At 36.6% G+C, this 26,800-nt stretch overlaps 1 protein-coding gene across 2 annotated transcripts in view; it reads left to right on the forward strand.

The window, feature by feature from the left end:
* The window catches only part of LOC122406467 (SET and MYND domain-containing protein 4-like), a 1,392,500-nt gene that overhangs the window by 901,252 nt on the left and 464,448 nt on the right, over positions 1-26,800 (forward strand). For both annotated transcript variants that reach the window (XM_043411934.1, XM_043411935.1), the window contains exon 7: positions 17,216-17,659. In XM_043411934.1, coding sequence (XP_043267869.1) covers positions 17,216-17,659 — 444 coding nt within the window. The remainder of the gene's footprint in view (positions 1-17,215; positions 17,660-26,800) is intronic.

Genomic DNA, 26,800 nt, shown 5'->3' on the forward strand with positions numbered 1-26,800 from the left:
TCCAATGATTTTCTTTAAGTTTTGTACAATTTATAACAGTTTGATATTCTTCGAATGTTTCAAGTGATACCCTCAATTTTTCAACTATTTCGAATGTGTCCATAATTTTGTGGGATTAAAATCATATTCCGTAAGGTTTTTCAATATTTTGTATCATTGTGGAATTTTCCCCCGTCATTTATAAATTTTGTTTTCAATAGTTTTGATGAAATCATTGTGAATAAAGAAAATATGAAGATTTTTCAATGAAATGAATTTTTTGATTGATTTTCTTTAAAATTGGATAGAAGGAGAAAGAAAAAAATATATACAATGTTCACCAAGTCCACCAGAATTCGCAATTTTCACATATGTTTATTGAATTCTAATGCTACCAATTTTTATTTCATTAAAAAACGTGTTTCCAAGGACTTTTTGAAGCAATCTTTTTCATTCGTATTATCATACCCAGAGATAAAAGTTGACACACCCACGTCGAAGCACAAAATTTTTAAACTCTGCATGTAGCCACCAAGGTTCAACCGGACAAAAGATAAACTATGAAGTGCGTCAAGACCAACAGAATTGCTTATTTATTAATATGTCCATTGCATTTTGAAAACATAACTTCTTATGTCATTCATAAATAGGCCATCGCTGACTTCTTGTATCATTTATCATTATTTTGAGTTATTTATTACTAGTAATCCATATCGTAATTCTATAATTCTTCTACAATTTTTATTAATTGTAAGTATCCATATTTCATAATCAAAAATAGGAAGTGCTAATACCTAGCGTGCATGTCAATACACAGAGTTTTCCAAATTTGCAAGTATTCGCTGCGATTTATTCATCTAAATTTTGATACAGAAAGAAAAAATTGCCACCAATTCATAAAATTCATTATGCCAAAACTAAAAGGAAAAAAGACAGCGCACTTCAAAGTGAACAGAACTCAAAATTGTTTCATGTATCTTCGTTTATGTAGGAATTCTGAATTTTGGAAATAAAAAAAAATGAGATCATTTTCTAACGTAGCCAAGTACAGTGAATGAATTAAGGTTCTTGTGGAATTCATTCGTGTACACTTTTAGCCTTAATCCCTCACTTATTCAGAAAAATTGTCCAGCAAACGTCACAGAGCAACAAAGGTTTCTCGAATGATTCTGCAATTATTAAGAGATTATCATCTGTTTTTATGCTAGCTCGGGTTATAAACTTAAAACAGTTTACGCGTACAAGTGCATGCATTGTATCTATACGATGAACTGCACAAATTCATTTTCAACATTACACACAAGCTTGGCGTGCATGGTTTTCAATCGGAAGCTCGGGAAGAGACAATTGTTCAAATTTACTATGAAAACAATAATTAATTAGAATTGTATGAACGAGTGGGAAAAAAACCGATCCCCCAATAAAATAAGAGGGGCCCTGTTATATAATGATTTGGTAAACAATACAGATGGGTGAAATTTGTGGATAAAATTGAACAATTAAACGAACGGATAAAGAAATGAAATCAATCAATCCCTTTATATGCCTTTATCTTGTACGGATAGATACGGCCATTCTTTCATGCCCATACGCATTTTAATTTATCCACGCGTCACTTTCACTCGTTTGTCCGTACACTCTTTTTTTTACCAAATGGGCAGATGATTGGATGAATTACACAAATATTGAAATGGATGAACAAAGAAGTAAGCTGTGTAAACATTGATTTGAGAAAAGAAAACGCGTTCAATACGAAACATTTGGAGTAATGAATTTATCAGTCAAACTAGTCAAGAATAGATATTTTTCTTTGTGTACACAGCGCGGGATCTCACGTCGAACTACTCAATAAAATAGTTGGATGGAAAAGGGATGGCAAATTAAAAAACAATTACATGAGAGGATCATCAAGTTTTCTTCAAATATATGGACGGATGAGGCATTCCTTCGCCGAGCTTCCGATTGAAAACCATGCACGCCAAGCTTGTGTGTAATGTTGAAAATGAATTTGTGCAGTTCATCGTATAGATACAATGCATGCACTTGTACGCGTAAACTGTTTTAAGTTTATAACCCGAGCTAGCATAAAAACAGATGATAATCTCTTAATAATTGCAGAATCATTCGAGAAACCTTTGTTGCTCTGTGACGTTTGCTGGACAATTTTTCTGAATAAGTGAGGGATTAAGGCTAAAAGTGTACACGAATGAATTCCACAAGAACCTTAATTCATTCACTGTACTTGGCTACGTTAGAAAATGATCTCATTTTTTTTTATTTCCAAAATTCAGAATTCCTACAGGAAACGTAATTCATTCACTGTATATGTTACAATAGATCTCATATTTTTTCACAGTTAAACATTTTTTAAAATTTATTTATTGACAATGCGAATATAGAAAATCATTTAAAACGACGGTCACGACCTTTTAATACTTGGCGTGCCTATTTTACTTTTTGAAGTTTTAATATTTACTGATTTCACTTCTTTTTGCGAGACGTGACAACTATATAGGAATCGTATTTCATTCACTATATTTGTCAACTTCAGAAAACGATCTCATTTTTTTTTATATTTTGAAGTTTTTTATTGATAATGCAAATATAGAAAATTATTGGAAACTACGGTCGCGACCTTTTAATAATTGGCGTTCTTTTTTTACTTTGTCAATTATTTTTTTTCTAATTTAGCTTATTTTTTAGAGGCGTGACAATATTTACTTAAGAAAAAAAATACATTCCTCGTCTTCGACGAAAATTTTTAAAACGATTTGTTTCAAGTTGAGTGCTTTTCTCTATGTGCCAAAAGCAATCGACACAGCCAATTATTCTATGTAGACGGACGAAAACTGTGCGGTTATGTTCATGTGAGTTGAAACCTTTTACAAGCAATAATGGTGACGATTTTGATTATCCATTCAGCAAATCGAATTTTCCAATGAAAGATTGGGAAATTCCTATGCAATGGGATGATATTTTCATTTTCTATTCCTTTTTTTGAAAAGCTCCACTTGTTTACTTGGAAAAATGATTTTTGAAACTATCTTCTTTTCATTCATGGATTCCATGTTGACATGGATACTGTCAATGGTTTGCAATGTCCAAGGAGATGTTTCCATGGTATTCAATGTCTAAGACCACAGCTTTATGGTTATTGGTGTCCAGTGATATTTTTTCTGTAACGTCTGAACCTGCCTCGTCAATGCAAACTATTAAAGCGCAGATCTAGATATCGATAACTATGAGGAAATATATCGTAAACCATTGCACCGTTTACCTAAATATCGGGAAATATAAAATTGTCGAATATATATTGAAAAATACGAAGTCATCCACCTAGGCATCGAAAACCATATAGTCGCCAAACTAGACATCGTAAACTATAGAGCCGACGACCTAGATATCGAAAAGCTTAGAAAAACTCACCACACTATCGGAAACTATGGAGCCATTGACTTTCATATCGGGAACCATGGACAAATTCACCTTAACATCGGAAACTATGGAGCTATCGACCGGGATAGTGAAAACTATGTAGTCGTCAACCTAGTCCACGAAAACAATGGGAAAACATACCTGGATATTGAAAACTACGGAGCCGTTGATCTAGACCTCGAAAAGCATGAAAAAAAACATACCAGGACGACGAAAGCCATGGAGAAATATACCTAGCCATCGAAAACCATGGAGCTGTCGACGTAGACATCGAAAACAATGGAACCGTCGACCTAGACCATGAAAACCATGGAGAACCATAACCAAACATCGAAAACTATGGAATTGTTGACCTAGCGTCAAAGGCCATGACGGAATATACCTGGACCACGAAAACCATGAAGAAACATACGTAGACATTTAAAACTATGAAGAAATATACCTGGACATCCAAAACCATGGAGGAATATACCTAGACATTGAAAAATATGTAAACACATATCTAGACATCGAAAAGTATGGAGTCATCGACCTAGATCACGGAAATGATGAAGAAATATACCTAGAGAACAAAAACTATGGAAACTCAGACCTAGCCATCGAAAACTGTGGAACCATCAACTTAGACCACGAAAACCATGGAGAAACATACCCAGACATCGAAAAACATGGAGGAATATACCTGAACCACGAAAACCATGATGAAACATGCCTAGACATTGAAAACCATGGAGGAATATACCTGGACAACGAAAAACATGGAGGAATATACCTGGACCACGAAAACCATGAAGGAACATGGTTTTCGTGGTCCTTCATACTTGGTCATTGAAAACTGTGGAGCCATCGGCCTCGACTGCGAAAACCATGAAGACACATACCTAGACCACGAAAACCATGGAAGAATCTACGTAGACCACGAAAACCATAGAAAAACATATCCATACATCGAAAACCATGGAGGAATATACCTGGACCACGAAAACCATGTAGGAACATATCCAGACATCGAAAACCATGAAGGAATATACCTAGACATCAAAACCCATGGAGGAATTATCCTAGACCACGAAAACCATGAAGAAACATGCCTAGACATTGAAAACCATAGAGGAATATACCTAGACATCGAAACCCATGGAGGAATTATCCTAGACCACGAAAACCCGAGAGAAACATACCTGGACATCGAAAACTGTGGAGCCGTCGACTTCGACTGCGAAAACCATGAAGAATCATACCTAGACCACGAAAACCATGGAGGAATCTACCTAGACCACGAAAACCATGGAGGAATCTACCTAGTCCACGAAAACCATGGAGAAACATATCCAGACATCGAAAACTCTGGAGGAATATACCTGAACCACGAAAACCATGGAGGAATCTACCTAGACCACGAAAACCATGGAGCAATGTACCTAGACCACGAAAACCATGAAGAAACATATCCATACATCGAAAACCATTTAGGAATATACCTAGACCACTAAAACCATGAAGGAACACGTCTAGACATTGAAAACCATGAAGGAATATACCTAGACATCAAAACCCATGGAGAAATTATCCTAGACCACGAAAATCATGGAGAAACATACCTAGACATCGAAAACTGTGGAACCATCGACCTCGACCGCAAAAACCATGAAGAGACAAACTTAGACCACGAAAACCATGGAGAAATATACCTTAGACATCAAGAACTATGGAGAAATACACCTGGACATTAAAAACTATGGAGAAATACACCTGCACATCAGAAACCATACAGGAATATACCTAGACATCGAAACCCATAGAGGAATTATCCGAGACCACGAAAACCATGGAGAAACATACCTGGACATCGAAACCTGTGGAGCCGTCATCCTCGATCGCGAAAACCATGGAGGAATATATCTGGACATAAAAAACTATGGGGTCGTCCACCTAGAAATCGAAATTCGCGATAGAATGTACCTAAACCTAGTCCTCCAAAACCCATGATCTATCGCCCTAGACATCTTCGAAATATCCAGCGGCGTCGACCAGAATTTTATATTTTTTTATTTTTATTATTTATTATTTAATGTTATTCGTATTATTCAATTTTTTTGTTTTATTATATTATTATCATTTTATATTATATATTGTATAATATAATATATATATATTATATTATATATTAATTATAATAAAATATTTATTATAATAATATTTTATTATTAATTAATATTAATAAATAAAATATATATTATATAATTATATACATATTTTATGCGCAAACCAGGAGCTGGTATTGCCCCCGCTGTGCGCCCATTCTCTGTCTCTCTCGCTCGGCGACGCAGAAGGAGAGGGGGTAGCCGCGTTCAGCGTAGTGCGTGACGTAGAGTGTGACAAAAGTAAGAAATCGTGCAAAGGACGTAAGTCCAAATGTAAACAAGCGTAACTTACGCCCCTCTGTCTCTAAGAAAATGAAAATCCCGAAATGATGGATTTTAAATCACTAACGTTACATATCTCAGGATCTACTGGACGGATTTACTTGCAACAAAGACCAATGGAAAGAGAAAAATCGAAAAAAAATCGTCACAAATTTTCAAGTTCTTTTATGAAATGGTTTCTTTGTGAGAGCCATTTGAAAATTCTGTGACGTCATAAAACCGGCATATTCGCGTATATAAGAGTAGCGGCAGGGCTCGCGCTGGCTTTTCTTTTGCGCTGCAGTTTTTCCTTTTAATACTTGGCGTCGAGCCGCTACCGCGTCTCTTGATATATTGCAGTCGGAACCAAAAAGTGAAAAGATTGGCACACCTACACTTCACAGAAATATCAAAGTTCATAGATATTTGCTGCATACCAGTAATACAAACTTTGGTGCTATGGGGCAAACCATTTCAAAATTCCATGAACCACATTCTTGAAACTTATTATGTCACATTCAAGAAAAAAAGTGACAGATACGCTGCATGTTGAAGCAAGCAAAATGCTGTATTTCTGTATGTCTCCATGGTTATACGCAGACAAAATATTTGATCACATCCAAAAATTATCAGACGTAGACTTACACACATGAATTTTTCAACCCATGATGCCAATCGCAAACATGGTCTGGAAATACTCAACATACATATCGCTTCATGACTTTGTCGCACTTTAGAGGTGTTCATTGCATTTCGAAGATACGAATTTTGATATCATGAAAATTAATCACCCAATGACTTATTGAAATAAATTTCCAAATTCATTATGCAATAACTCAAGTGAATATATCTATGCACTTACATGGCCCAAAGATTTTTTTAAAACTCGGGTGTATGAACAAGCAATCATGAAAACTTTTTGTTATGAATTTTCCAATTTATTGAAATCAATATGAGGGAATAGAAATACGAAAGTCACTCGAATTAAATTGATATGGATATACTGTAATCTAAGGAGGTGGGAAAATTAAAGGGGCCGGTGAACACAGCCAAACGAAATGAAAGAAAATATGACAACAATACAATGAATTAGACACTTACTTGACCAAAGTTTTTCAAACTTTATTTGCATTCATTTACATACAACCACGCAAATTTTTTCTATAATGTAATTACACAACATAAATTTTCTGTTTTTAAAGAACGTTTGAGAGGTTATAATGAGCGAAAGTTTATTTTTCTCACATAACTCCCGTTGAAAATTTTTGAAGAACCCGAATCAGGATTGCAACAAAATTATGTCATAAATAAACGTAAAATCAAAGAATTTGTACAAGGAGAAATTTCCCAATACTAATATATGTTCTATATAACAAACACTCGCGAACCGATTGCGATGAGCGTAAACTAACCCACATGGTTTTCACAAAACTTACATAACATTTTTTTTATAGTCGTATAAGAATTTTGAATACAGCTCGCACTGTTTCTCCGAAATTTTATCATTTAGATCGCTGTTGCTATTAATTTGATCATGCTATCAAAAACTGACAGATGGTTGAACATATCACGCCAAAGTCACTATATATCTGGTTTTCGTAATACACTGCATGTATGACACCACATACCACTACTTTGAATAAAATAAATACATATTGAACACTTGATTAGATGAAAAATTTTTTTTTTTCACGCCGCACTTCGTAATGTCGGAAATCCGTTTATTATAACATCAAAAGCTGATAGCTGACTGATGGGATTGTATATATAGGTATTGTGACGTGACATTTTTGCCCCGCCACTCGTACGAATCGTGTCGACCAGTGGACCGGGTTTACGGCCCATTTTGACGCCGTTCGACTCGTCGGGTGTTGGTCGGAACGAGACTCATCGTCACGTAACTATAAGATTTATTTTTAAGAATCGCGTATAGTACCTTTCGAGCGACAATTTACTAAGTCTAATAACCGTTACCTTTTACCTCGGTGCAAGGAAGAGAGAGAAATTCTTGATTGTTTAATATTGAGTTTGATGAAGTTTCCTTTTGGCTATTCCGTTTGTTTTTTTGAGAGATTTGGTGTTAACGTCACCACATTGGTCCCAGCGAGCATTAGTATTTGACGATACTTTCCTGCTGTTCGAGCCGATCTCGCTCGCAAGAATCATCCCTCTCACGCCGTCTTCGAGTACCGAAGAACATTCTCGACCTGCGGGCGGTTGAAAGAGCCCGCATAGGCCATTTATTGAACGCCGCCCATGTCTTTCCCGCCGTAGCAACCCAGAGTTGCACCGTCCGCAATACCGTGAATTCGGGTGTCAAAGTCCGTGTGAACCGGCGCCTCGTCAGGTGGGGTCTGGGGGAGTTTTCTGGAGGCGAGGTGCTGTTCTTGCCTGGTGGCTTATCTTGTGGGCCCACCGCGACATCCGGAGTCGTGAGGGAGGCCTCCCCTCGTCCTTTCAGAGCTGCCCGCCGGATCCTCAAGAGGAGAGACACCCGGATCACGGTCATCTAGTCGAGAGGAGTGTTTCGAGTGAGCGGGAGAGGTGAGAGCAGCAGAAGGGTAATTATCAAGAGACTCGGTAGAGTCTCGGGACAAGTACATTGACAGCCCTGTCGTCTGCTGGCCCGAGGCTCACGCCGAGTATACTTTCTCTGAATAAAACGATTCGCCGTGGTGGGGGTAAAATTGGCAAGTGATTTTTTTGAATTACCGAAGTTATGAGTCATCTAAGGCTTTGAAAATTGAACTTTCAGCTAATTAAGAAATTCTCTTTAGATTGCGCCCAAAATCAACACGATCGGTGGCGTAATTGCTGAGAAAAAACTTTGCACGGGCTCAAGATTATGCAAAAGTTACTGACACATCACGAGTTCGACGTATACGTATACGCGTTTTGACGTAGTTAGTAGTAGTAGAGTTGTTGCCTCTACGCATTCTGATTGGCTCAACGATGTCGGCTCCTCCAGCTGCTAGGCCGACCGCGGGTGAGGCTCAAGTGTTAGAAGGCCTAAAATAGCGAACAGGCATTCTGTATATCTATATATGCGTTATACAGAATGCCTGTTCGCCATTTTAGGCCTTCTAACTATTGAGTCTTACCCCGACCGTGCTCAGACTCCGTGAATATTATATTATATATATATATATATAAACCATATGTCAGTTTTCGATCATCGTATAAACAGAGTTTTGACACTATGGAATGCGTGTGGGATAAATAAAAAAAACTTTCGTCATCTAACGAAGTGCATAGTATTAAAACCTGTGGAATGCTAAACTAAACCGGTATAAAAGCAGTCGCGTAAATGTAGTCTGTGATCTGTGTGTGAAAAAGAATAAAATAAAAATGAAATGCATGTCGACGAAACTTTTTAAGATTTCATTAATTCGTTTGACTGAAAATAAGTTTATCATTTATATCATTTGTAAATAGGTTATATGATATCAATACATCGATACGCACATCCGAAACCACCTGAAACTTGTTTTCATACTGAACGTCATTTTGACAGGTGAGGTTATAATCCCCAAAGTGCTGTTGTGTGCAGACTCTAATTAATAAATGAAAATGGTTAGTGAAAAGTGGTTAATATTTATTTTGTTAAAACTTGTGGTATACTAAACCGGTATAAAAGCGGCCGCGTAAATGTAGACTATAATCTGTGTGTGCTAAAAAATATAAAAAAATGCGCGATGCATATGTCAACGAAACTTTTCAAGATTTCATTATTTCGTTCGATTGGAAATAAGTGTCAACTGAGATAATCTTTCAATTAAACCAGAGTTTGCGGAATATTGTCCAGTGTAAATATATCATCAGTTGCGTGATAACATATCATATGTAATAATGTAGGTTATATATACGAGTTCCCTTTGATAGCTGTGTGGTAACGAACCGGCCGGAGTTTGACGTTACGAAGTGCGGGACAAATGTAACAAACGTTCGCATAGTTAGTGAATAATATAAATAAGGCAAATCAGTTCATCAAAAATAGGTCTGGAAGTTGTAAGAAAAAATGTTCGTCAACCTATAACGTCAAATTTTCTTTTTGCGATCTGAAATATTATGGTTGATATTTAATAAAACAAGAACATACAGAACTGTTAGTATATATAATGTGAGAAACTCCAATCGAATAAATGTTTTCTAATTTATTTCTTGTGTCACCATTATTTTTGAATATTCCCATATTTTGCTTCCTATTGAGTTTGGCTCTGCTCTATCCGATCCTTGTTTTGACTCCATCGGTTTGCAGCGGATGGATACATATTATTAATTGGTTTCCTAATATGTGTCCTATGATTTTCTAATATTTCTTCATGCTGATTGTGGTAACGTAATTCAAGTGGTTTCCGACTATGATCATCAATCGCACATTTTGTATATCTGATTCTCAAAACAGTTTCTGGTGTTGATATAAGTGTAGTTATACTTTTTCCACCTGGTCTGTCGAGTAATAAATTTTGAAACTTGTTCCAAAAAGTCTTTGGATGTTTTTTTTTGCTGATAGTATGAAAAGTTGAATCTTCGGAATGCGGTAGGCAAACACAAATTTTGACAACAATACTTATGAAATAACGTGTATGTTGAGTATTCCTACTCCGCAAACTGCAAATGTGGAATTATTGGGGAAAACATTCATTACGATATGTCTACAGTTGCTCAGTTTTGGATGCGATTGAGTATAATGCCTGCCAACATCATGGAAACCTACAGAATTTCTAAATGTTATGTGCGCTATGTCATTTTAATGTAACATCATGACTTTGAACAACTTTTCACTATAATACTATATAGATTTGGATCACTGAAATACAGCAAAAATTTGCAAACTATAAAATTTATATACTTTGCCATTCATTTTACTTTTTGACTCTCACTGCAACATAAATATGAAGTGAAAAATTCATTAGAAAAGTCTTCAGTTGCTCATTTATGCTTTGAAATTTGATTTGAAATTGCTGTTTTCCAAACTCATTGCGCAGATACATTGAATTGCAGCAGATAGCTGCGAACTTTAAAATTTCTGTGGATAAATATATGTGCTAAGTATCACCTCCTATCTTTAATTATGGTAATATTGAGTATTCTCACTTTGCAAACTACAAATGTGGAATTATTAGTGAAAAGATTCATTACGCTAAGTCTACAGTTGCTCAGTTTTGGATGTGATCAAATATAATGCCTGCTAACATCCATGGGAACATACAGAATTTCTGAATACAATGTTCGCTATGTAATTTCAACGTAACATCATGACTTTTGCCAACTTTTCTCTATAATACTATAGATTTGGATTATTGAAATACAGCAAAAATCTGCGAATTATAAAATTGATATACTGTGTCACTCATTTTACTTTTTAAAACTAACTGTAACATATATATGAAGTAAACACTCATCACAGAAGTCTTCAGTTGCTCATTTATGGATAGATTTTAAATTGCTGTCTTCAAAATTTATTGCGCAGATACATTGAATCGCAGCAGATACCTGCGAACTCTGAAATTTCTGTGCATAAATATGTGTGTTAAGTATCACCCCCTATCTTTGATTATGAGAATGAGTAATAGAACTTGGTTTAGTAAGTTTTAAAGTATTTCTTTTTAAATACTATTGAAGTTTGTATTACTGCGGTATGAAGCGAATACCTCCAAACTTTCATATTTTTGTGTCGCAGCATGTGTGCCAATCATTTAAATTCTTTACTCCAACCGTAACATGTAATCTCAAAAATTCATCACAAACGTCTTCAGCTTCTCTAAATTCCTAAATTTTCCGTTTTCTATTTTATTCTGAGTTTTTATATTTCTAAATTCATTTTTAAATTCTCCTGAAATTGTTTTTCTCCAAAACCAATGCGCAGGTACCTTAAACGTCTTTGAATTCGGTTGCTCTGTTGAATTAAGTACGCTCAGTTTTTTTTGCTTCTTTGAGTTCTGACATAATAAATGTTTCCGGGTGCCTTTTTTCTGCAACTATCAAACTGGATAATCGGATCTCAGCGGCCACTTGCAAACTTTGGAAATATATTTCATCGGGGACACGTTTTGAATGACACGAAAATGTCTAGATTCAGAATGCAAAAGCAACATTTAAAAAGGGCCAATTCTGTTGGATATGTTGTGTCTTGAATTTGATGTATCGTTCCTCTTTTCCTTTCTTTTTCCTAACGTTATCAGCCGAAAATCATATCTCGGCCCGCAACACGCATTGCTCCATGCTCTTGAGTTCCCAATGGACGAAACATATTAGAAGACAAGGAGAAAAATCACAAAAGTCCAAGACTAAACCTCTATCGAAATATTTTCAGTACAATTTCGACGAAAAATAGGTCTTTTTTCGTGAAAACCAACGTTATACGCCGAAAATTATAAACGATTCATAGAAATTTAAACTAAAATCTTACCTTCATCTGAACATTAATAAGGATCTTTTGAGAAAAAAGACGTGATATCAAACCATAAACTTCCCCTAGGGAAAAAAAAGGTTGGGACAAGTACATTGATGGTCCCTCGTTTGCTGATAATTCCACCCATAAAAAAAACTTTAAAAAAAATTTTTTTTGAATTGTAAAAAAAATTATTTCATAAAAAAAAATTATTATTATATATTTTTTAAAGTGTCAAAAGAATCAAATAACAAGTAAAAAATAATAAACCGAAAAATCGCCCTTGAAATCATTTTGGAAACCGATGCCTCATTCTTCTTATTTGATTCGAACAGCTAAATCAACTGAAAAAAACTCCATCTAATTTACGTGCGGCATTAAAATTTATTATATTAATTCGAGGCCAAGTATTTTCTAATGAATTGAAAAAAGTTACCATTTGAATTACGTGCAGCATTAAAATTTATGATATCAATCGGTGGACAAGTATTTTATTAGTAAATCCAAATTTTGACATTATTAAATTCTTCTAAGAAGCTTTTAAATCCAAAAAAATCACATGAAAGCTAGTCATTTCTTACTCTATGGTGGCAGAGACTTATAAGAAAATCGATTCTTCTCAGACTTTCAGGATCCTCTGGTATTATTCACAAAATTCGACGTCGATTGGATCGATACAAATTATGTTTAAATATGTGTTAAAAGTACTTGTCCGGCCCATCACTATTCATTCAATAAAGAATCAATCATAAAAAACGAAATGGCACGGCAGAATCTCGTTAAAAGTTTGTTGAAATGCGATTCACTATTAATTTAATGTTCTTAATAATAGTATAGGTTAGTTCTTATTCCGAATGGAACTCGTTCGCTGGAAGAATAAGTGGGAAGTAAAAATTGCTGTCATCGAATGTAAACTGCAGAGTTATTTTGGAAGCTTGAACATATACATTATGTACAATTTTTTTCATTTATCGATGCACAATAATATCCCTTCTACATTGCAGAATAATTTGTTTCCGTTTTTTATTAAATTAGTGCAATTAAGTAAAAATTACTTGAAGATAATTCTCTCAATTCCCTCTGCATGAATACTTGTGATCCATCAGTTCTAGACAAGCCCTGACTTTTATTTGGATAAACAATTTAAACGGAAAGTGATGGGCCGGACAAGTACTTTTAACACATATTTAAACATAATTTGTATCGATCCAATCGACGTCGAATTTTGTGAATAATACCAGAGGATCCTGAAAGTCTGAGAAGAATCGATTTTCTTATAAGTCTCTGCCACCATAGAGTAAGAAATGACTAGCTTTCATGTGATTTTTTTGGATTTAAAAGCTTCTTAGAAGAATTTAATAATGTCAAAATTTGGATTTACTAATAAAATACTTGTCCACCGATTGATATCATAAATTTTAATGCTGCACGTAATTCAAATGGTAACTTTTTTCAATTCATTAGAAAATACTTGGCCTCGAATTAATATAATAAATTTTAATGCCGCACGTAAATTAAATGGAGTTTTTTTCAGTTGATTTAGCTGTTCGAATCAAATAAGAAGAATGAGGCATCGGTTTCCAAAATGATTTCAAGGGCGATTTTTCGGTTTATTATTTTTTACTTGTTATTTGATTCTGTTGACACTTTAAAAAATATATAATAATAATTTTTTTTATGAAATAATTTTTTTTACAATTCAAAAAAAATTTTTTTTAAAGTTTTTTTTATGGGTGGAATTATCAGCAAACGAGGGACCATCAATGTACTTGTCCCAACCTTTTTTTTCCCTATTGCGATATTGGGTAAAGAAGCGTAACGGGAAATATCCTCCGTACACGCTCCCTTGTTTTGAGTTTCCCGCGAAAGCGCGAGCAAAGACTCTGTACTCTAGTTCGCGCCTAGCGCGTGAGCGCCGTTGTGCATGGGCCTAGTGGTGGGGAGAACGCCGAATCTGGAGGACCGCTCGTACGCACTATGAGTCTTCTTCCGATCACCTCACCGGCGAGTCATCAATACCTCCCGATCATCGAGGTTCCTTTTGTCTTTCGGCGTGCGACGAGCGGGTTCCTCGGTAAGCCCTTTCTCTTTCTCCCGGAATGATTAATGGAGTTGAGCATTTTGAGTTTCGGAATTTAGTTCCGGTTTATTTGGCGTTTCGGGGAACATGTGTGTCGAAGTTTCGAGCGAGATTGCGGCCGATACTTCCCGTGTTCCCAAATTTTATAGTTTTGCGGCTCAGCTCCACTAATCGATTCGATATTAATTTGGGTCCATTCAGTATAGTTTATTTGACGTAATCTTGTTGCGCATTAATTAATTAAGTTTGAGTTTTGTAATGTCGAATTTTGGTAGTACGCGCTGGAATATTCCCCGCAGCTACGTTTCTCTCTCTCCCTGCACGCGTTGAGGCTCTAGCGAGCACGGTCGTTCGCGCGATGTTTTCGCCCTGTCTCTCTCGCACTTATTGTCGCGCGTCGTCTATACGGCGATTTATTCTGTCTTTTGTATTGCGTATTTTTCAGCCGTTCCTTTTGCGTTCGCAGTTATTTCTTTTTCTCTATTTCGTGACGATCGTATTATTTTGTGCCTCTCTATGGCGAATTATCTTACGGCACTCTTCCGTTACCTCTGTTACCGTTTCAAAGATTATCTTGCTATTAGTTTCTGTGATTTATTTTATCGTATAACGCCGCTATCTTCGTATTATTGTACTGATCGTTCGGGAATTTCGGTGTTACCTCGCGCTTAGCCGAAGTCGCTTCACTATTACCTTCGATTACCTTTCGTCGCGAATTATTTTAGGGTTACCTAGCGTCAATTACCTTGCCTATGTTGCCTATGACGCTCTCGCGAATTATTTAGGGTTACCTAGCGTCAATTACCTTGCCTATGTTGCCTATGACGCTCTCGCGAATTACTTTCGGGTTACCTGGTGTCGATTACCTTTTACCTAAATTTACCTAAGACACCGTTTGTTCTGGCGTTGGTTACCTTTTACCTGTTACCTAGGGCATCTGCTCGTCAGATCGCTGATTATCTTTTACCTACAATGCCAGAGCGTCGGTCGTCGATTACCTACGACACCCGCGAAATTGCGATGCGATTACCGATCACCTGAATTACCTGATGAATTCGAGTAAGCCACGCGCCGAAACCGCGTTGTCGTCCGATACGTATTGGCCATGCGATTCTAGCGAGCCGTAAATTGAATTTCCTTTTCCACTCTTATTTTATGTAGAATCCAATCTCGCGAGAATTCATCTTTTCTTGTACTGTTGTTTATTTGAATAAATTGTGAATCTTTTCTGAATCTTCTGTCTGTGTCGATTATTTGCTTTGCGTTGTGAATTGCTACTTTTCCCCAAGGATCCCCCCCTCTACCTTTTGTATCTCAGATGAGCTGAGTAGTCGGACCGTCCTCGGTCATTCGTTCCCCTCGTGTACTCTAAATTCTAGTTTTGCGTTGCGTTACGATCGCGAGAATCGACGAAAATAAAGTCGATTAATTCGACGGTACTTTGTACCTGGCGCCCAGTTCATTCTCGCAGCCGGAGAGTCATACGGGAAGGAGCGGGTGAGCCGAGAAGGGACTGGATCGTACCCTTGCGGGGAAAATCTACGTTACAGTATATATTCATATACTTTATTCCGCTGGAACGGTACAGCGAGTATCCTGACCAATCACAACTCATTATTTCTGTAGCCGGGATCCCGGGACTCGAGCTTCCATAGAAATGGGTTATAGCTGGCATCAAGAGGCCTTTGATGGTGTTCTGTACAGACACGGCAAATCCTTAAATGAGTTAGTAACTTTTGCATAATCTTGAGCCTGTGCAAAGTTTTTTCTCAGCATTCACGTTACTGATCGTGTTGGTTTCGTGCTCATTCGAAAGGGATTTTGAAAATTAGTCTCCAAACCAATTTTTGATTTATAAAAAATCTCCTGAGCTCTGCAATTTTAGAAAATGACATGCCAGTTTTACCCCCTCCACCGCGAATCGTTTTATTCAGAGAAAGTATACTCGGCGAGAGCCTCGGGCCAGCAGACGACAGGGCTGTCAATGTACTTGTCCCGAGACTCTACCGAGTCTCTTGATACCCCGTTCCCCACTCTAAAATCTCTCAATCGCCGAATTTTCATGTTTCGGACGCTTTCTGCGCATCCTTTTGTAACGGGCTTCACTATTGGCTCGCTGCCTTAATTCGCGCCTTCTTATTGGCTGATCGCTATTTTGCCCGATGCGCCAAATTCCGCTTTTAGTAATTTCCAGCTCAGCATGACTTTAAAACAATAAAATCACAATGCCAATTACCCTTATTTAATTAGTTGCATGATTTGGCTTCATTGTTTTATTTAATATCATTAATTTTTATTTTATTTGGAAAATCGAGAAAAGTCACGTTCGGGTTCCTGTAGCCCATGAACGCTTAGCCCCGCGCATGCGTTGTAAGCTCGCGTTTCTCTTTATTTGAAATAATACAAATTTTCTACACGCTTTAACCTTTTCTCTATTTTTTTTCGATAGCGGCTATTTTTCTCGTTAATTTAAGCCTAATTACGCCCATAAGGATCAATACAATGTTAGAAAACAATTAGAAAAAGGAAAATATAATTTAGTTTGAATTATCGTCAAGTGGTGCTGTTCAGAGCGTTGCCCGCCGGCTCGCTCGGGCCTTTGCGTCAGTAGCCAAGATGGTCACCGGTTGGGACGCACGCCCGTCATCGCTCCGCGATGTTTTCTGTACGCGTAGTATTCGAGAGTTCGAGCGGGCTCGGGCCGCTGCGCGAGTGTTACGTTTCAGTAAAAATATCTAAAAGGATTTGCAGTACTTAACAGATTCTTATTTAATGAAAAAACTTTATGAAGTTTTACGCATCAAATAAAATTATCAAGTTTTCTTTCGAATATTTAATTGAAAAGCAAAAAAATCATAATATATCAGAAACGTCCTGTTCGCCAATGGAAAATAATAATAATATTTTCCTCTAAAATTGCAGGTTCGGGGATGAGCATCTTAAGTTCACTTGCACTTCGAATGGTGACACAAGAAGGTTATGGAACTTGTCGCCAAATATGGAAGAAGATTATGAACGAAACCTTACAGTTCACAGAGACGAACATTGGAGTTGACGCGAAGGATAATAACGATAAAGGAGCGGAAGCGGCACAGAATATTAAAAAACATGTGGGCCCGAGCAAATCTACTAAACGCCGTCATCGAAAGAAAAAATTGGAGGAAAATACTTTGCATTACGAAAAAAACTACGAAAAAGCAGATACGAAAAAACATGAGAAAATATTGGACGTGAGAGCTTACGCGTTAGTTACGCTAGCTGATCAACGGTCACCCAAGGATTTCTTTGAAAGGACTCTTATGGCATTATTTCTACTCAAAGCACTGCAGAAAGTTGAATTTTTCAACATAACTCCAAAATCTGATGGTGCGTTTAAATAATTTGACAAAAAATCTAATAAAAGTTTTCGAGTAGCAAAATTATTTCTCTATAGTCGCTCTTGATTTGGAATCATTATATTTTGAATGCCCGCAGTACTTAAGTGAAAGATATATATTACTACTAGCCAAGGTATGCTCGCTTCGCTGGGCACACAATAGTATCCAACACAGATTTCCATATGACCTATGTGATACTATGTACAGGTATGCGTTTACATTTCTTTACATAGCTTTTGCGCGCGTTTTACAATATAAAATTTAATCTATCGTTCATTGCCTTTTAAGTTAACTCTCTACGAAAGAGAGATTCGTAGAGAACTCTCTACGAAATCTGAAACAGAGCGAAAAAAATTGTAGTTAGTAATTTTTATTTTTTATTTTTTTTTATAGAGGGTAAATGCCAAGTTACGCACTACTGGGGTCCTAGCTAGTCCCCCCAAGTGTCGGATTCGTCTTGCGACCCTACCGACTAAAATCCCCCTTTCTCTATGTAGCTACGTCTACGTAGATAGCTAGTCCCGCTTTGGCCTCACCGTTCAAAGGCATAACCCATACAATTTTATCGTGAGTTACGCTCTCAAATTTGCCTTCCAGAGTAGCTATTGCCAGGTATCGAATGTGTGGAGGGAATACATTGTAGTGTATTCCGCATTGTGAATGTGAACATTTGATGGACGCTTTTATTTCAGTACACGTGCTGGCTTTGTATTGACACGTTTTGAAAGGTTTATAGTTATAAGATAGTAATAAATAAGAAATACCTGTATCGTTTCCGTGATCAGAGTAAATAAATTTGTCGATGTCAAATTTTTCCGAGTTCAGTGCTTTCCGTATGAAGTCGTGTAGTAAATTCCAGAGGGTTATTCGTCTCTTTTATTTCAGTACACGTTCTTGCTATGTCTTTACTCGTTTCGATAAATTTTTATTTATATAAATATCGACAAAGAAATATATCCTTGTGTCGTTTCCCCGATGACAGTAAATAAATTTGTCAATCTCTAAATATTCCGAATCCAACGATATCCGTATAAACTTGTGGCGTTAATTCAAGATTATTATTCGTCTTTTATATTTTCGTACACGTCCTTTCCTTTTCTTGTTAAGTTTCGACACGTTTACACATGGTAGCGTCAGAAAACGATCTGTCAAAATTTGCTAGGTCAAAAAACATCTACAAACTTCGATTGACAAAAAAAGATCAGTACCGAGTTGGCTATGGAAAAACTTCAAAAAATTCACATTCGAAAACCCTATTCACTGTAAATATTCAAAAAATCCTGAGATACGTCGATAATTACAGATTCATCATACATGAAACGTGTATTTATTTCTAAATTTCCAACTCGCCGCCTACGCGGAGTCGTTACTTTTTCTTCCTCATGCAGGAAGCTATGTAATGGTGAAATTTTTATTTTTCCAGTTTTTAGTAACAATGTGCTTAAACCATAAACTTCCCCTAGGGCAAAAAAGATTGGGACAAGTACGTTGATGGTGTCGTGTTTGCTGATAATTCCATCCATAAAAAAAACTCGAAAATCGATGCCTCATTCTTCTTATTTGATTCGAACAGCTAAATCAATTTAAAAAAATTCCATCTCATTTACGTGCAGCATTAAAATTTATTATATCAATTCGAGGCCAAGTATTTTCTAATGAATTGAAAAAAGTTACCACTTGAGTTACGTGCAGCACTAAAATTGATGATATCAATCGGAGGACAAGTAATTTATGAGTAACTCCTAATTTCAACATTATGGAATTGTACTTAGAAGCTTTTAAATCCAAAAAAATCACATGCAAGCTAGCCAATTCTTTCTCTATGGTGGCAGAGACTTATAAGAAAATCGATTCTTTTCAGACTTTCAGGAGCTTCCGATATTATTCACAATATTCAACGTCGATTGGATCGATACAAATTATGTTTAAATATGAGTTAAAAATACTTGTCCGGCCCATCACTATTCATTCAATAAAAAATCAATCATAAAAAACGAAATTGTACGGCAGAATCTGGTCAAAAATTTGTTGAAATGCGATTCATTCTTAGTTTAACTTTCTTAATAATAGTATAGGTTAGTTCTTATTCCGAATGGAATTCGTTCGCGGGAAGAATAAGTGGGAAGTAAAATTTGCCATCATTGAATATAAACTAGAGAGTAATTTTGGAAGCTTGAATATATATTGTAATGTAACGCTCTTGCCGACCTGGCCTGAACGCCGCCACGCGTCGGTTCGAGCTACCTTAATTTTAAAAGGAGCAGGTATGAACGAGATGAGAGACGAGGATTAGATGGATAAATAACAAAATGAATTTATTCAATAATAATTCTGTGTTTTTACAAAATGATACGCGTCTTTAATTTTAGTTTTTGTTTGTCCGCGTTGTTTGACCGAATCAGGCGAGAGAAGACTCGAAAGACCCGGAAAAACAGAGCGTTTTTCTGTATGAAATTTCGATTGAATTTTCAAATTTGTTTTCGTTTTTGTGTGTACAATAAAGAACGCTTTATGATTTATCGTGCCCTCTGCTTATTCTATTTCCTTTCCTTCCCGCTTTGCATGTGACTTTTCAGACAAAAAATGAAATTCGCAACACTAATCATTGACAACCGATGTCCTGTAATCCTAACCGCTTAAGCCTGAGTTCTTACGCTTTTTGATAATTCAAGCGTGTTGTACGCTTTTGTTTTTACAATTTTTATGTTTTTTGATCGCTTTTGACGCTATACAAACTCTAGTCTTACCGCTGCCTCTTGAATTAATGCTCTTAATCGGATAAATTGTAAAACAATCTTGAAGTTAATAATAATTAATCATAAAATCATTTATTTTCAAGAGACTCGGTAGAGTCTCGGGACAAATATATTGACAGCCCTGTCGTCTGCTGGCCCGAGGCTCTCGCCGAGACTATACTTTCTCTGAATAAAACGATTCGCGGTGGTGGGGGTAAAATTGGCATGTGATTTTCTTTAATTGCGAAGCCTATGAGTAATGTACGACTTTGAAAATTGAACTTTCAGCTAATTGAGAAATTCTCTATCGAATGAGCCCAAAATCAGCATCATTGGTGGCGTAATTACTGAGAAAAAACTTTGCACGGGCTCAAGATTATGCAAAAGTTACCAACACATTCAAAAATTTATGTGTCTGTATATTAAAATATAACACCATCAAAGGCAATTTGATGCTATCGAGTTTCTGATTGGTTGGATCTGACGACATCCATTTTTAGACGTTGTGATTGGTTGTTGAAATTAGTTGTTGATGATTGGAAATCTGACGTCAACTTCATAACGTAGCACACGGCGCAGCACAGCTGGTAACAGCAGTCATAAATTCGATCGATATACATATATATATGTACAAACCTCGTGTCAGTTTTTGATCGCATGAACAGAGTTTCTCCATTACGAAGTGCGTGCGGGATAAATAAAAAAATAATTTTCGTCATCTACAGAAGTGCATATTACTATTTATTTTGTTAAAATTTGTGATATATTAAACCGGTATCAAAGCGGCCGCGTAAATGTAGTCTGTGATGTGTGTGTGAAAAAGAATATAAAAACTGCGCGATGCATATATGTCAACGAAACTTTTCAAGATTTCATTATTTCGTTCGATTGGAAATAAGTGTTGACTGAAATAATCCTTCAATTAAACCAGATTACGAGAAATATTGTCTAGTGCGAATATATCGTCACTGGCGTGGTTATATATCATGTGTAAATAGGTTATACATACGAATAAATACAACAAAAACACACGGAACTGTTAGAATGATATTAGAAACTTTACTTGAATAAATGTTTTCTAATTTATTTCTTGTGTCATCATTATTTTTAAACATCCCCATATTTTGCTTGATATTCAGTTTGTCTCTGCCCTCTCCGATCCTTGTTTTCACCCCATCAGTTTGCAGCGGACCGATACATATTATTAATTCGTTCCCTAATATGTGTCCTATGATTTTCTACTCCTTCTTCATGATGATTGTGGTAACATGATTCGAGAGGTTTCTAACCATAATCTTGAATTGCACATTTTGTAAATCAGATTTTCGAAAAAATTTCTGGTCTTGGTATACTGGGTAGTTATTCTTTTCCCATTACGTCTGTCGAGTGATAAATTTGAAAACTTGTTCCAGAAAGCCTTTGGATGCTTTTTTTGCTAATGATATGAAAAGTCGTATCTTCGGAATGCGGTGTGCAAACACAAACTTTAATAACAAAACTTATGGAATGACATGTATATTGAGTATTTCCACTTTGCAAACTACAGATATGGAATTATTATAAAAAAAATTCATTCCGATACAGTTGCTCAGTTTTGGATGTGATCAAATATAATGCCTACTAACATCCCCAGAAACTTACAGAATTTCTGAATGCAATGTGCGCTATGTCATTTTAATGCAACATCATGACTTTTGACAACTTTTCATTATAATGCTGTAGATTCGGATCATTGAAATACAGTGAAAATCTGCAAACTATACAATTTATATACTGTGCCATTCATTTTACATTTTGACTCTAACCGGAACATATATATGAAGTAAAAAATTGATTATAAAAGTGTTCAGTTGCTCATTTATGGATAGATTTGAAATTGCTGTCTTCGAAGCTCATTGCGCAGATACATTGAACCGCAGCAGATAGTGCGACCTATGTGAAGTTGGCAACTGAGTAAACGATAATTGATTTTAGTAAGTTCCATTCAATTGTACCAGGAATGTACCCGTTTGTGCCGTAATTTAAATCGTTTGTACCTTAAGGGGGTGGTATACTGGGTAATTCAGAAAGACTTCCCGTCCGGGTAGCCTCGGGTTCGGAACGATATTCTAAGAATTCCTACTTAGCCGTTTTGAAAAAGGTACTTTTCAAATGGTAGGCAATCGAATTTGAGCTTTTTCAGCCAATGAGAAGGTCGCTTGCCGCCATGATGTACGACGCCTCAGTGTCGTCTGTTATAGGGGCTAAAACGGGGCTCCCGCTCGCATTCAGAGCGAATATTTTTGCCGACTGTTTTGAAGGCAATGTCACACGACACGACTTTCGCGCAAAAAGAATCTGTCAGTGGTGTGACGTTAGTGATGTGTTGTGACAGGCGCGATGGCATAGCCTCTGCATTTTCTTGGCGGATTACAAACGGGATTAATAACATGGACTTGAGGTTGGAAGACACCGAGAAGGTTCAGCGGTAATCTTTGGGATAATTTTTGGATGATTTGGCGGAACTCCTGGAACTACTTCAAACGTGCAATACGTGTGTACACGTATGTCAAGGTAACATTAAACGGTTTATCGATTTTTTGTTTTCTACTAAATATTCCACGTTATCTCATCATGCGATACTTGGAGAAATTATCAACTTTACATTTAATAAAAACTTGTCGTTTTTTTCTTTACTGTAAAGAAATGTGCCCACCATGAAAGTTGACATTAATTGCAGATTTTTCGACGATTTACAACTATCTGCAATCTCTGGAGTCGCAAAAAATTGCACATACCGAATCGGGTAGTGTGCGAGGGATATTGTCACGAAAAGTTCCAGACGAAACGTGCGTTGGAAATGCACATGAAAAAAAGCCTTGTCGTTTAAAGGCGCAGAATAGATCCCACACCAGAAGTAAACCTTACACCTGTAATTACCAGGATTGCACATGGACGTTCACCTCCTCGAGCAAGCTCAAAAGACACCAGAAAACGCACACGATCGAGACGATGCTGAAGTTTGCATCGTTGGAATGCAACGAAATTCTCTTTTTTCTTGACCAGATCCCAAGATTCTTATGCAATATTTAGTCAAGACAATAAAAACATATTTTTTTTAAGATACAAAGCCGAAATCGATACGAAAATTGTCATGATTTTTTAATTTGAATAAAAAATTAATGTCGAAATTACGAAGTTGAAATAGTTATTCGGATAATATTTACGTTTTATATTAACTTTAGGTAGCAGGGAACCAAATTTCTGTCTACGAAATTAAATCTCGAACGTCGTGTTCAAAAATTGGACTTTCGAGAAAAAATACGATGCGATGAATTGAGGACGAAGACGAAAACGAGGACGAAGACGAAGACGAGGACGAGGACGAAGACGAAGACGAAGACGAGGACGAAGACGAAGACGAGGACGAAGATGAGGACGAAGACGAGGACGAAGACGAGGACGAAGACGAAGACGAAAACGAAGACGAAAACGAGGACGAAGACGAAGACGAAGACGAGGACGAAGACGAGGACGAAGACGACGACGAAGACGAGGACGAAAACAAAAACGAGGACGAAGACGAAGACGAGGACGAAAACGAAGACGAAGACGAAGACGAAAACGAAGACGAAGACGAAAACGAGGACGAAGACGAAGACGAAGACGAAGACGAAGACGAGGACGAAGACGAGGACGAAGACGAAGACGACGATGAAGACGAAGACGCAGACAAAGGCGAAGACGAAGACGAGGACGAAGACGAAGACGAGGACGAAGACGAAGACGAGGACGAAGACGAGGACGAAGACGAGGATGAAGACAAGGACGAGGACGAAGACGAAGACAAACATGAAGACGAAGACGAAAACGAGGACGAAGACGAAGACGAAGACGAAGCTGAAGACGAAGACGAATCACCATATTGACATTATAATTTAAAAATCGCCGCGAAACATCACTGACAAAGCTTTCCGTGAACTCCAGCATTTTATTCGCAACTCTTTCTTTCAATTCAATTTCGGTGATTGTGAATATTTAAATTTCGTCTCAAAGTTTCCGAAAATTATGTCTGCAATTTTCGTTCGAGTAGAAGAAAAAAATACGAAAATTCTCAAACCTAAAATGCCCAGCCATGACATAATATAGAAAAATATTCGGTCGGCTGGTGGAAAAGTGAATTTTTTCGGTCATTTCACGTGTATACTCCATCCGGTACGGAATAGCATAAAACGTGTTTCTGACCTGTCTTTGTCGGTGCTGTTTCGCGGCGATTTTCAAATTATAATGTTAATATTGCGATTAATAATTTATTATTAATAAAACACCATTTAATCATCTACATCGAACGATTTGTGAATGAGAATCAAGACAGATAAGTAACCAATCATTCTCGATTTTTTTATTTTACTACTAATACTTTGTTACGTAAATTTACTTGCTTCCAGGATCATTTGATGTGAATGGATAAATGGAGAACGATGAGCCTTCAATACCCGATGTAAATTCTAAGTCAATGAATCATTCCATTTCCAAAATATTGGGGATTTCGATTAATTCATTATTTACTGAGGAAAAAAATGTTATTGACAGATTTTACTCTTTATAATATCGAAAAAAACGTCAATCCTGCGCAAAGGAAGTGAGGCTTACTGAGACTTCGTGATTCATTCAAGGAGGTGAATCCAATTGTCGTGTTTCATTTTACGGTCGGAGCACATCAGAAACTATCCGAAGAAACCACCTTTTCTATGGGAATCGTCTCTATTCTTGAGAAATCGAGATTTTTTCTAACATGATCGAGCAATCTCTGCTCTCAAATCGAATAACGAGTGTTGGAGCTTACTGAGCCTTCGTAATTGATTCAAGGAGGTGAATCCAATCCTCGTGTTTCGTTGTGAGGTCGGAGCACACCAGAAACTACATGAAGAAACCGCCTTTTCTATCGGAATCGTCTCTATTCTTGAGAAATCGGGATTTTTCGAAAACCATCGCGCAATCTCGGTTCTCCAACACAATAACGAGTGTTGAGGCTTACTAAGCCTTCGTAACTCATTCAAGGAGGTGAATCCAATTGTCGTGTTTCGTTTTACGGTCGGAGAATACCTAAAACTATACGATGAAACCGGTTTTATACTCGGAATCGTCTGTATTCTTGAGAAATCGGGATTTTTCGAAATCGATCGAGCAATCTCTGCTCTCAAATCGAATAACGAGTGTTGGAGCTTACTGAGCCTTCGTAATTGATTCAAGGAGGTGAATCCAATCCTCGTGTTTCGTTGTGAGGTCGGAGCACACTAGAAACTATATGAAGAAACCGCCTTTTCTATCGGAATCGTCTCTATTCTTTAGAAATCGAGATTTTTTCTAACATGATTGAGCAATCACTGCTCTCAAATCGAATAACGAGTGTTGAGGCTTACTGAGCCTCTGTCATTCATTCAATCAGGTGAATCCAATCGTCATGGTTTGTTGAACGATCAGAGCATACCAAAAACTCTACGAAGAAACCGCCTTTTCTATCGGAATCATCTCTATTCATGAAAAATCGTGATTTTTTCCAACATGACCGAGCAATCTCTGCTCTCAAATCGAATAACGATTTAGCCCTTCGAATCAAATAAGAAGAATGAGGCATCGGTTTCCAAAATGATTTCAAGCGCGATTTTTCGGTTTTTATTTTTTACTTGTTATTTGATTCTTTTAACACTTTAAAAAATACATACAGTTTAGTTTTTTTTAAAGATAATGCTTTTTCAAGATTTGTGAAATTTTTTTCAAATTGTTCTGTATTTTTTTTATAAAATAATTTTTTTGCCCATTTTTTATAAAAATTTTGTTTTAAAGTTTTTTTCATGGATGGAATTATCAACAAACGAGGGATCATCAATGTACTTGTCCCAACCTTTTTTTTCCTAGGGGAAGTTTATGGTTTGATATCACGTCTTTTTTCTCAAAAGTTCCTTATTTATGTTCAGTTGACTATAGGATATTAGTTTAAATTTCTATGAATTATTTATGATTTTCGTCTTATAACGTTGGTTTCCACGAAAAAAGACCTATTTTTCGTAAAAATTGTACTGAAAATATTTCGTCACAGGGCTCTCCTTGGACTTTGGCGATTTTTTTCCTTGTACTCTAATATGTTTTGTCAATTAGGAACCAAAGAGCACGGTGAAAAGCAGGTTGTAGGTCGTGATATGATTTTCGGCTTATAACGTTGGTTTCCACGAAAAAAGACCTAAATTTCGTCAAAATTGTACTGGAAATATTTCGATAGAGGTTTGTTCTTGGACTTTGGTGATTTTTCTCCTTGTCTTCTAATATGTTTTGTCCATTGAAAACTCAAGAGCATGTAGCAATGCGTGTTGCGGGCTGAGATATGATTTCCGGCTTATAACGTTAGTGAAAAGAAA

The sequence above is a fragment of the Venturia canescens genome, chromosome 2 (assembly GCF_019457755.1).
Source record: "Venturia canescens isolate UGA chromosome 2, ASM1945775v1, whole genome shotgun sequence".
NCBI lineage: Eukaryota > Metazoa > Arthropoda > Insecta > Hymenoptera > Ichneumonidae > Venturia > Venturia canescens.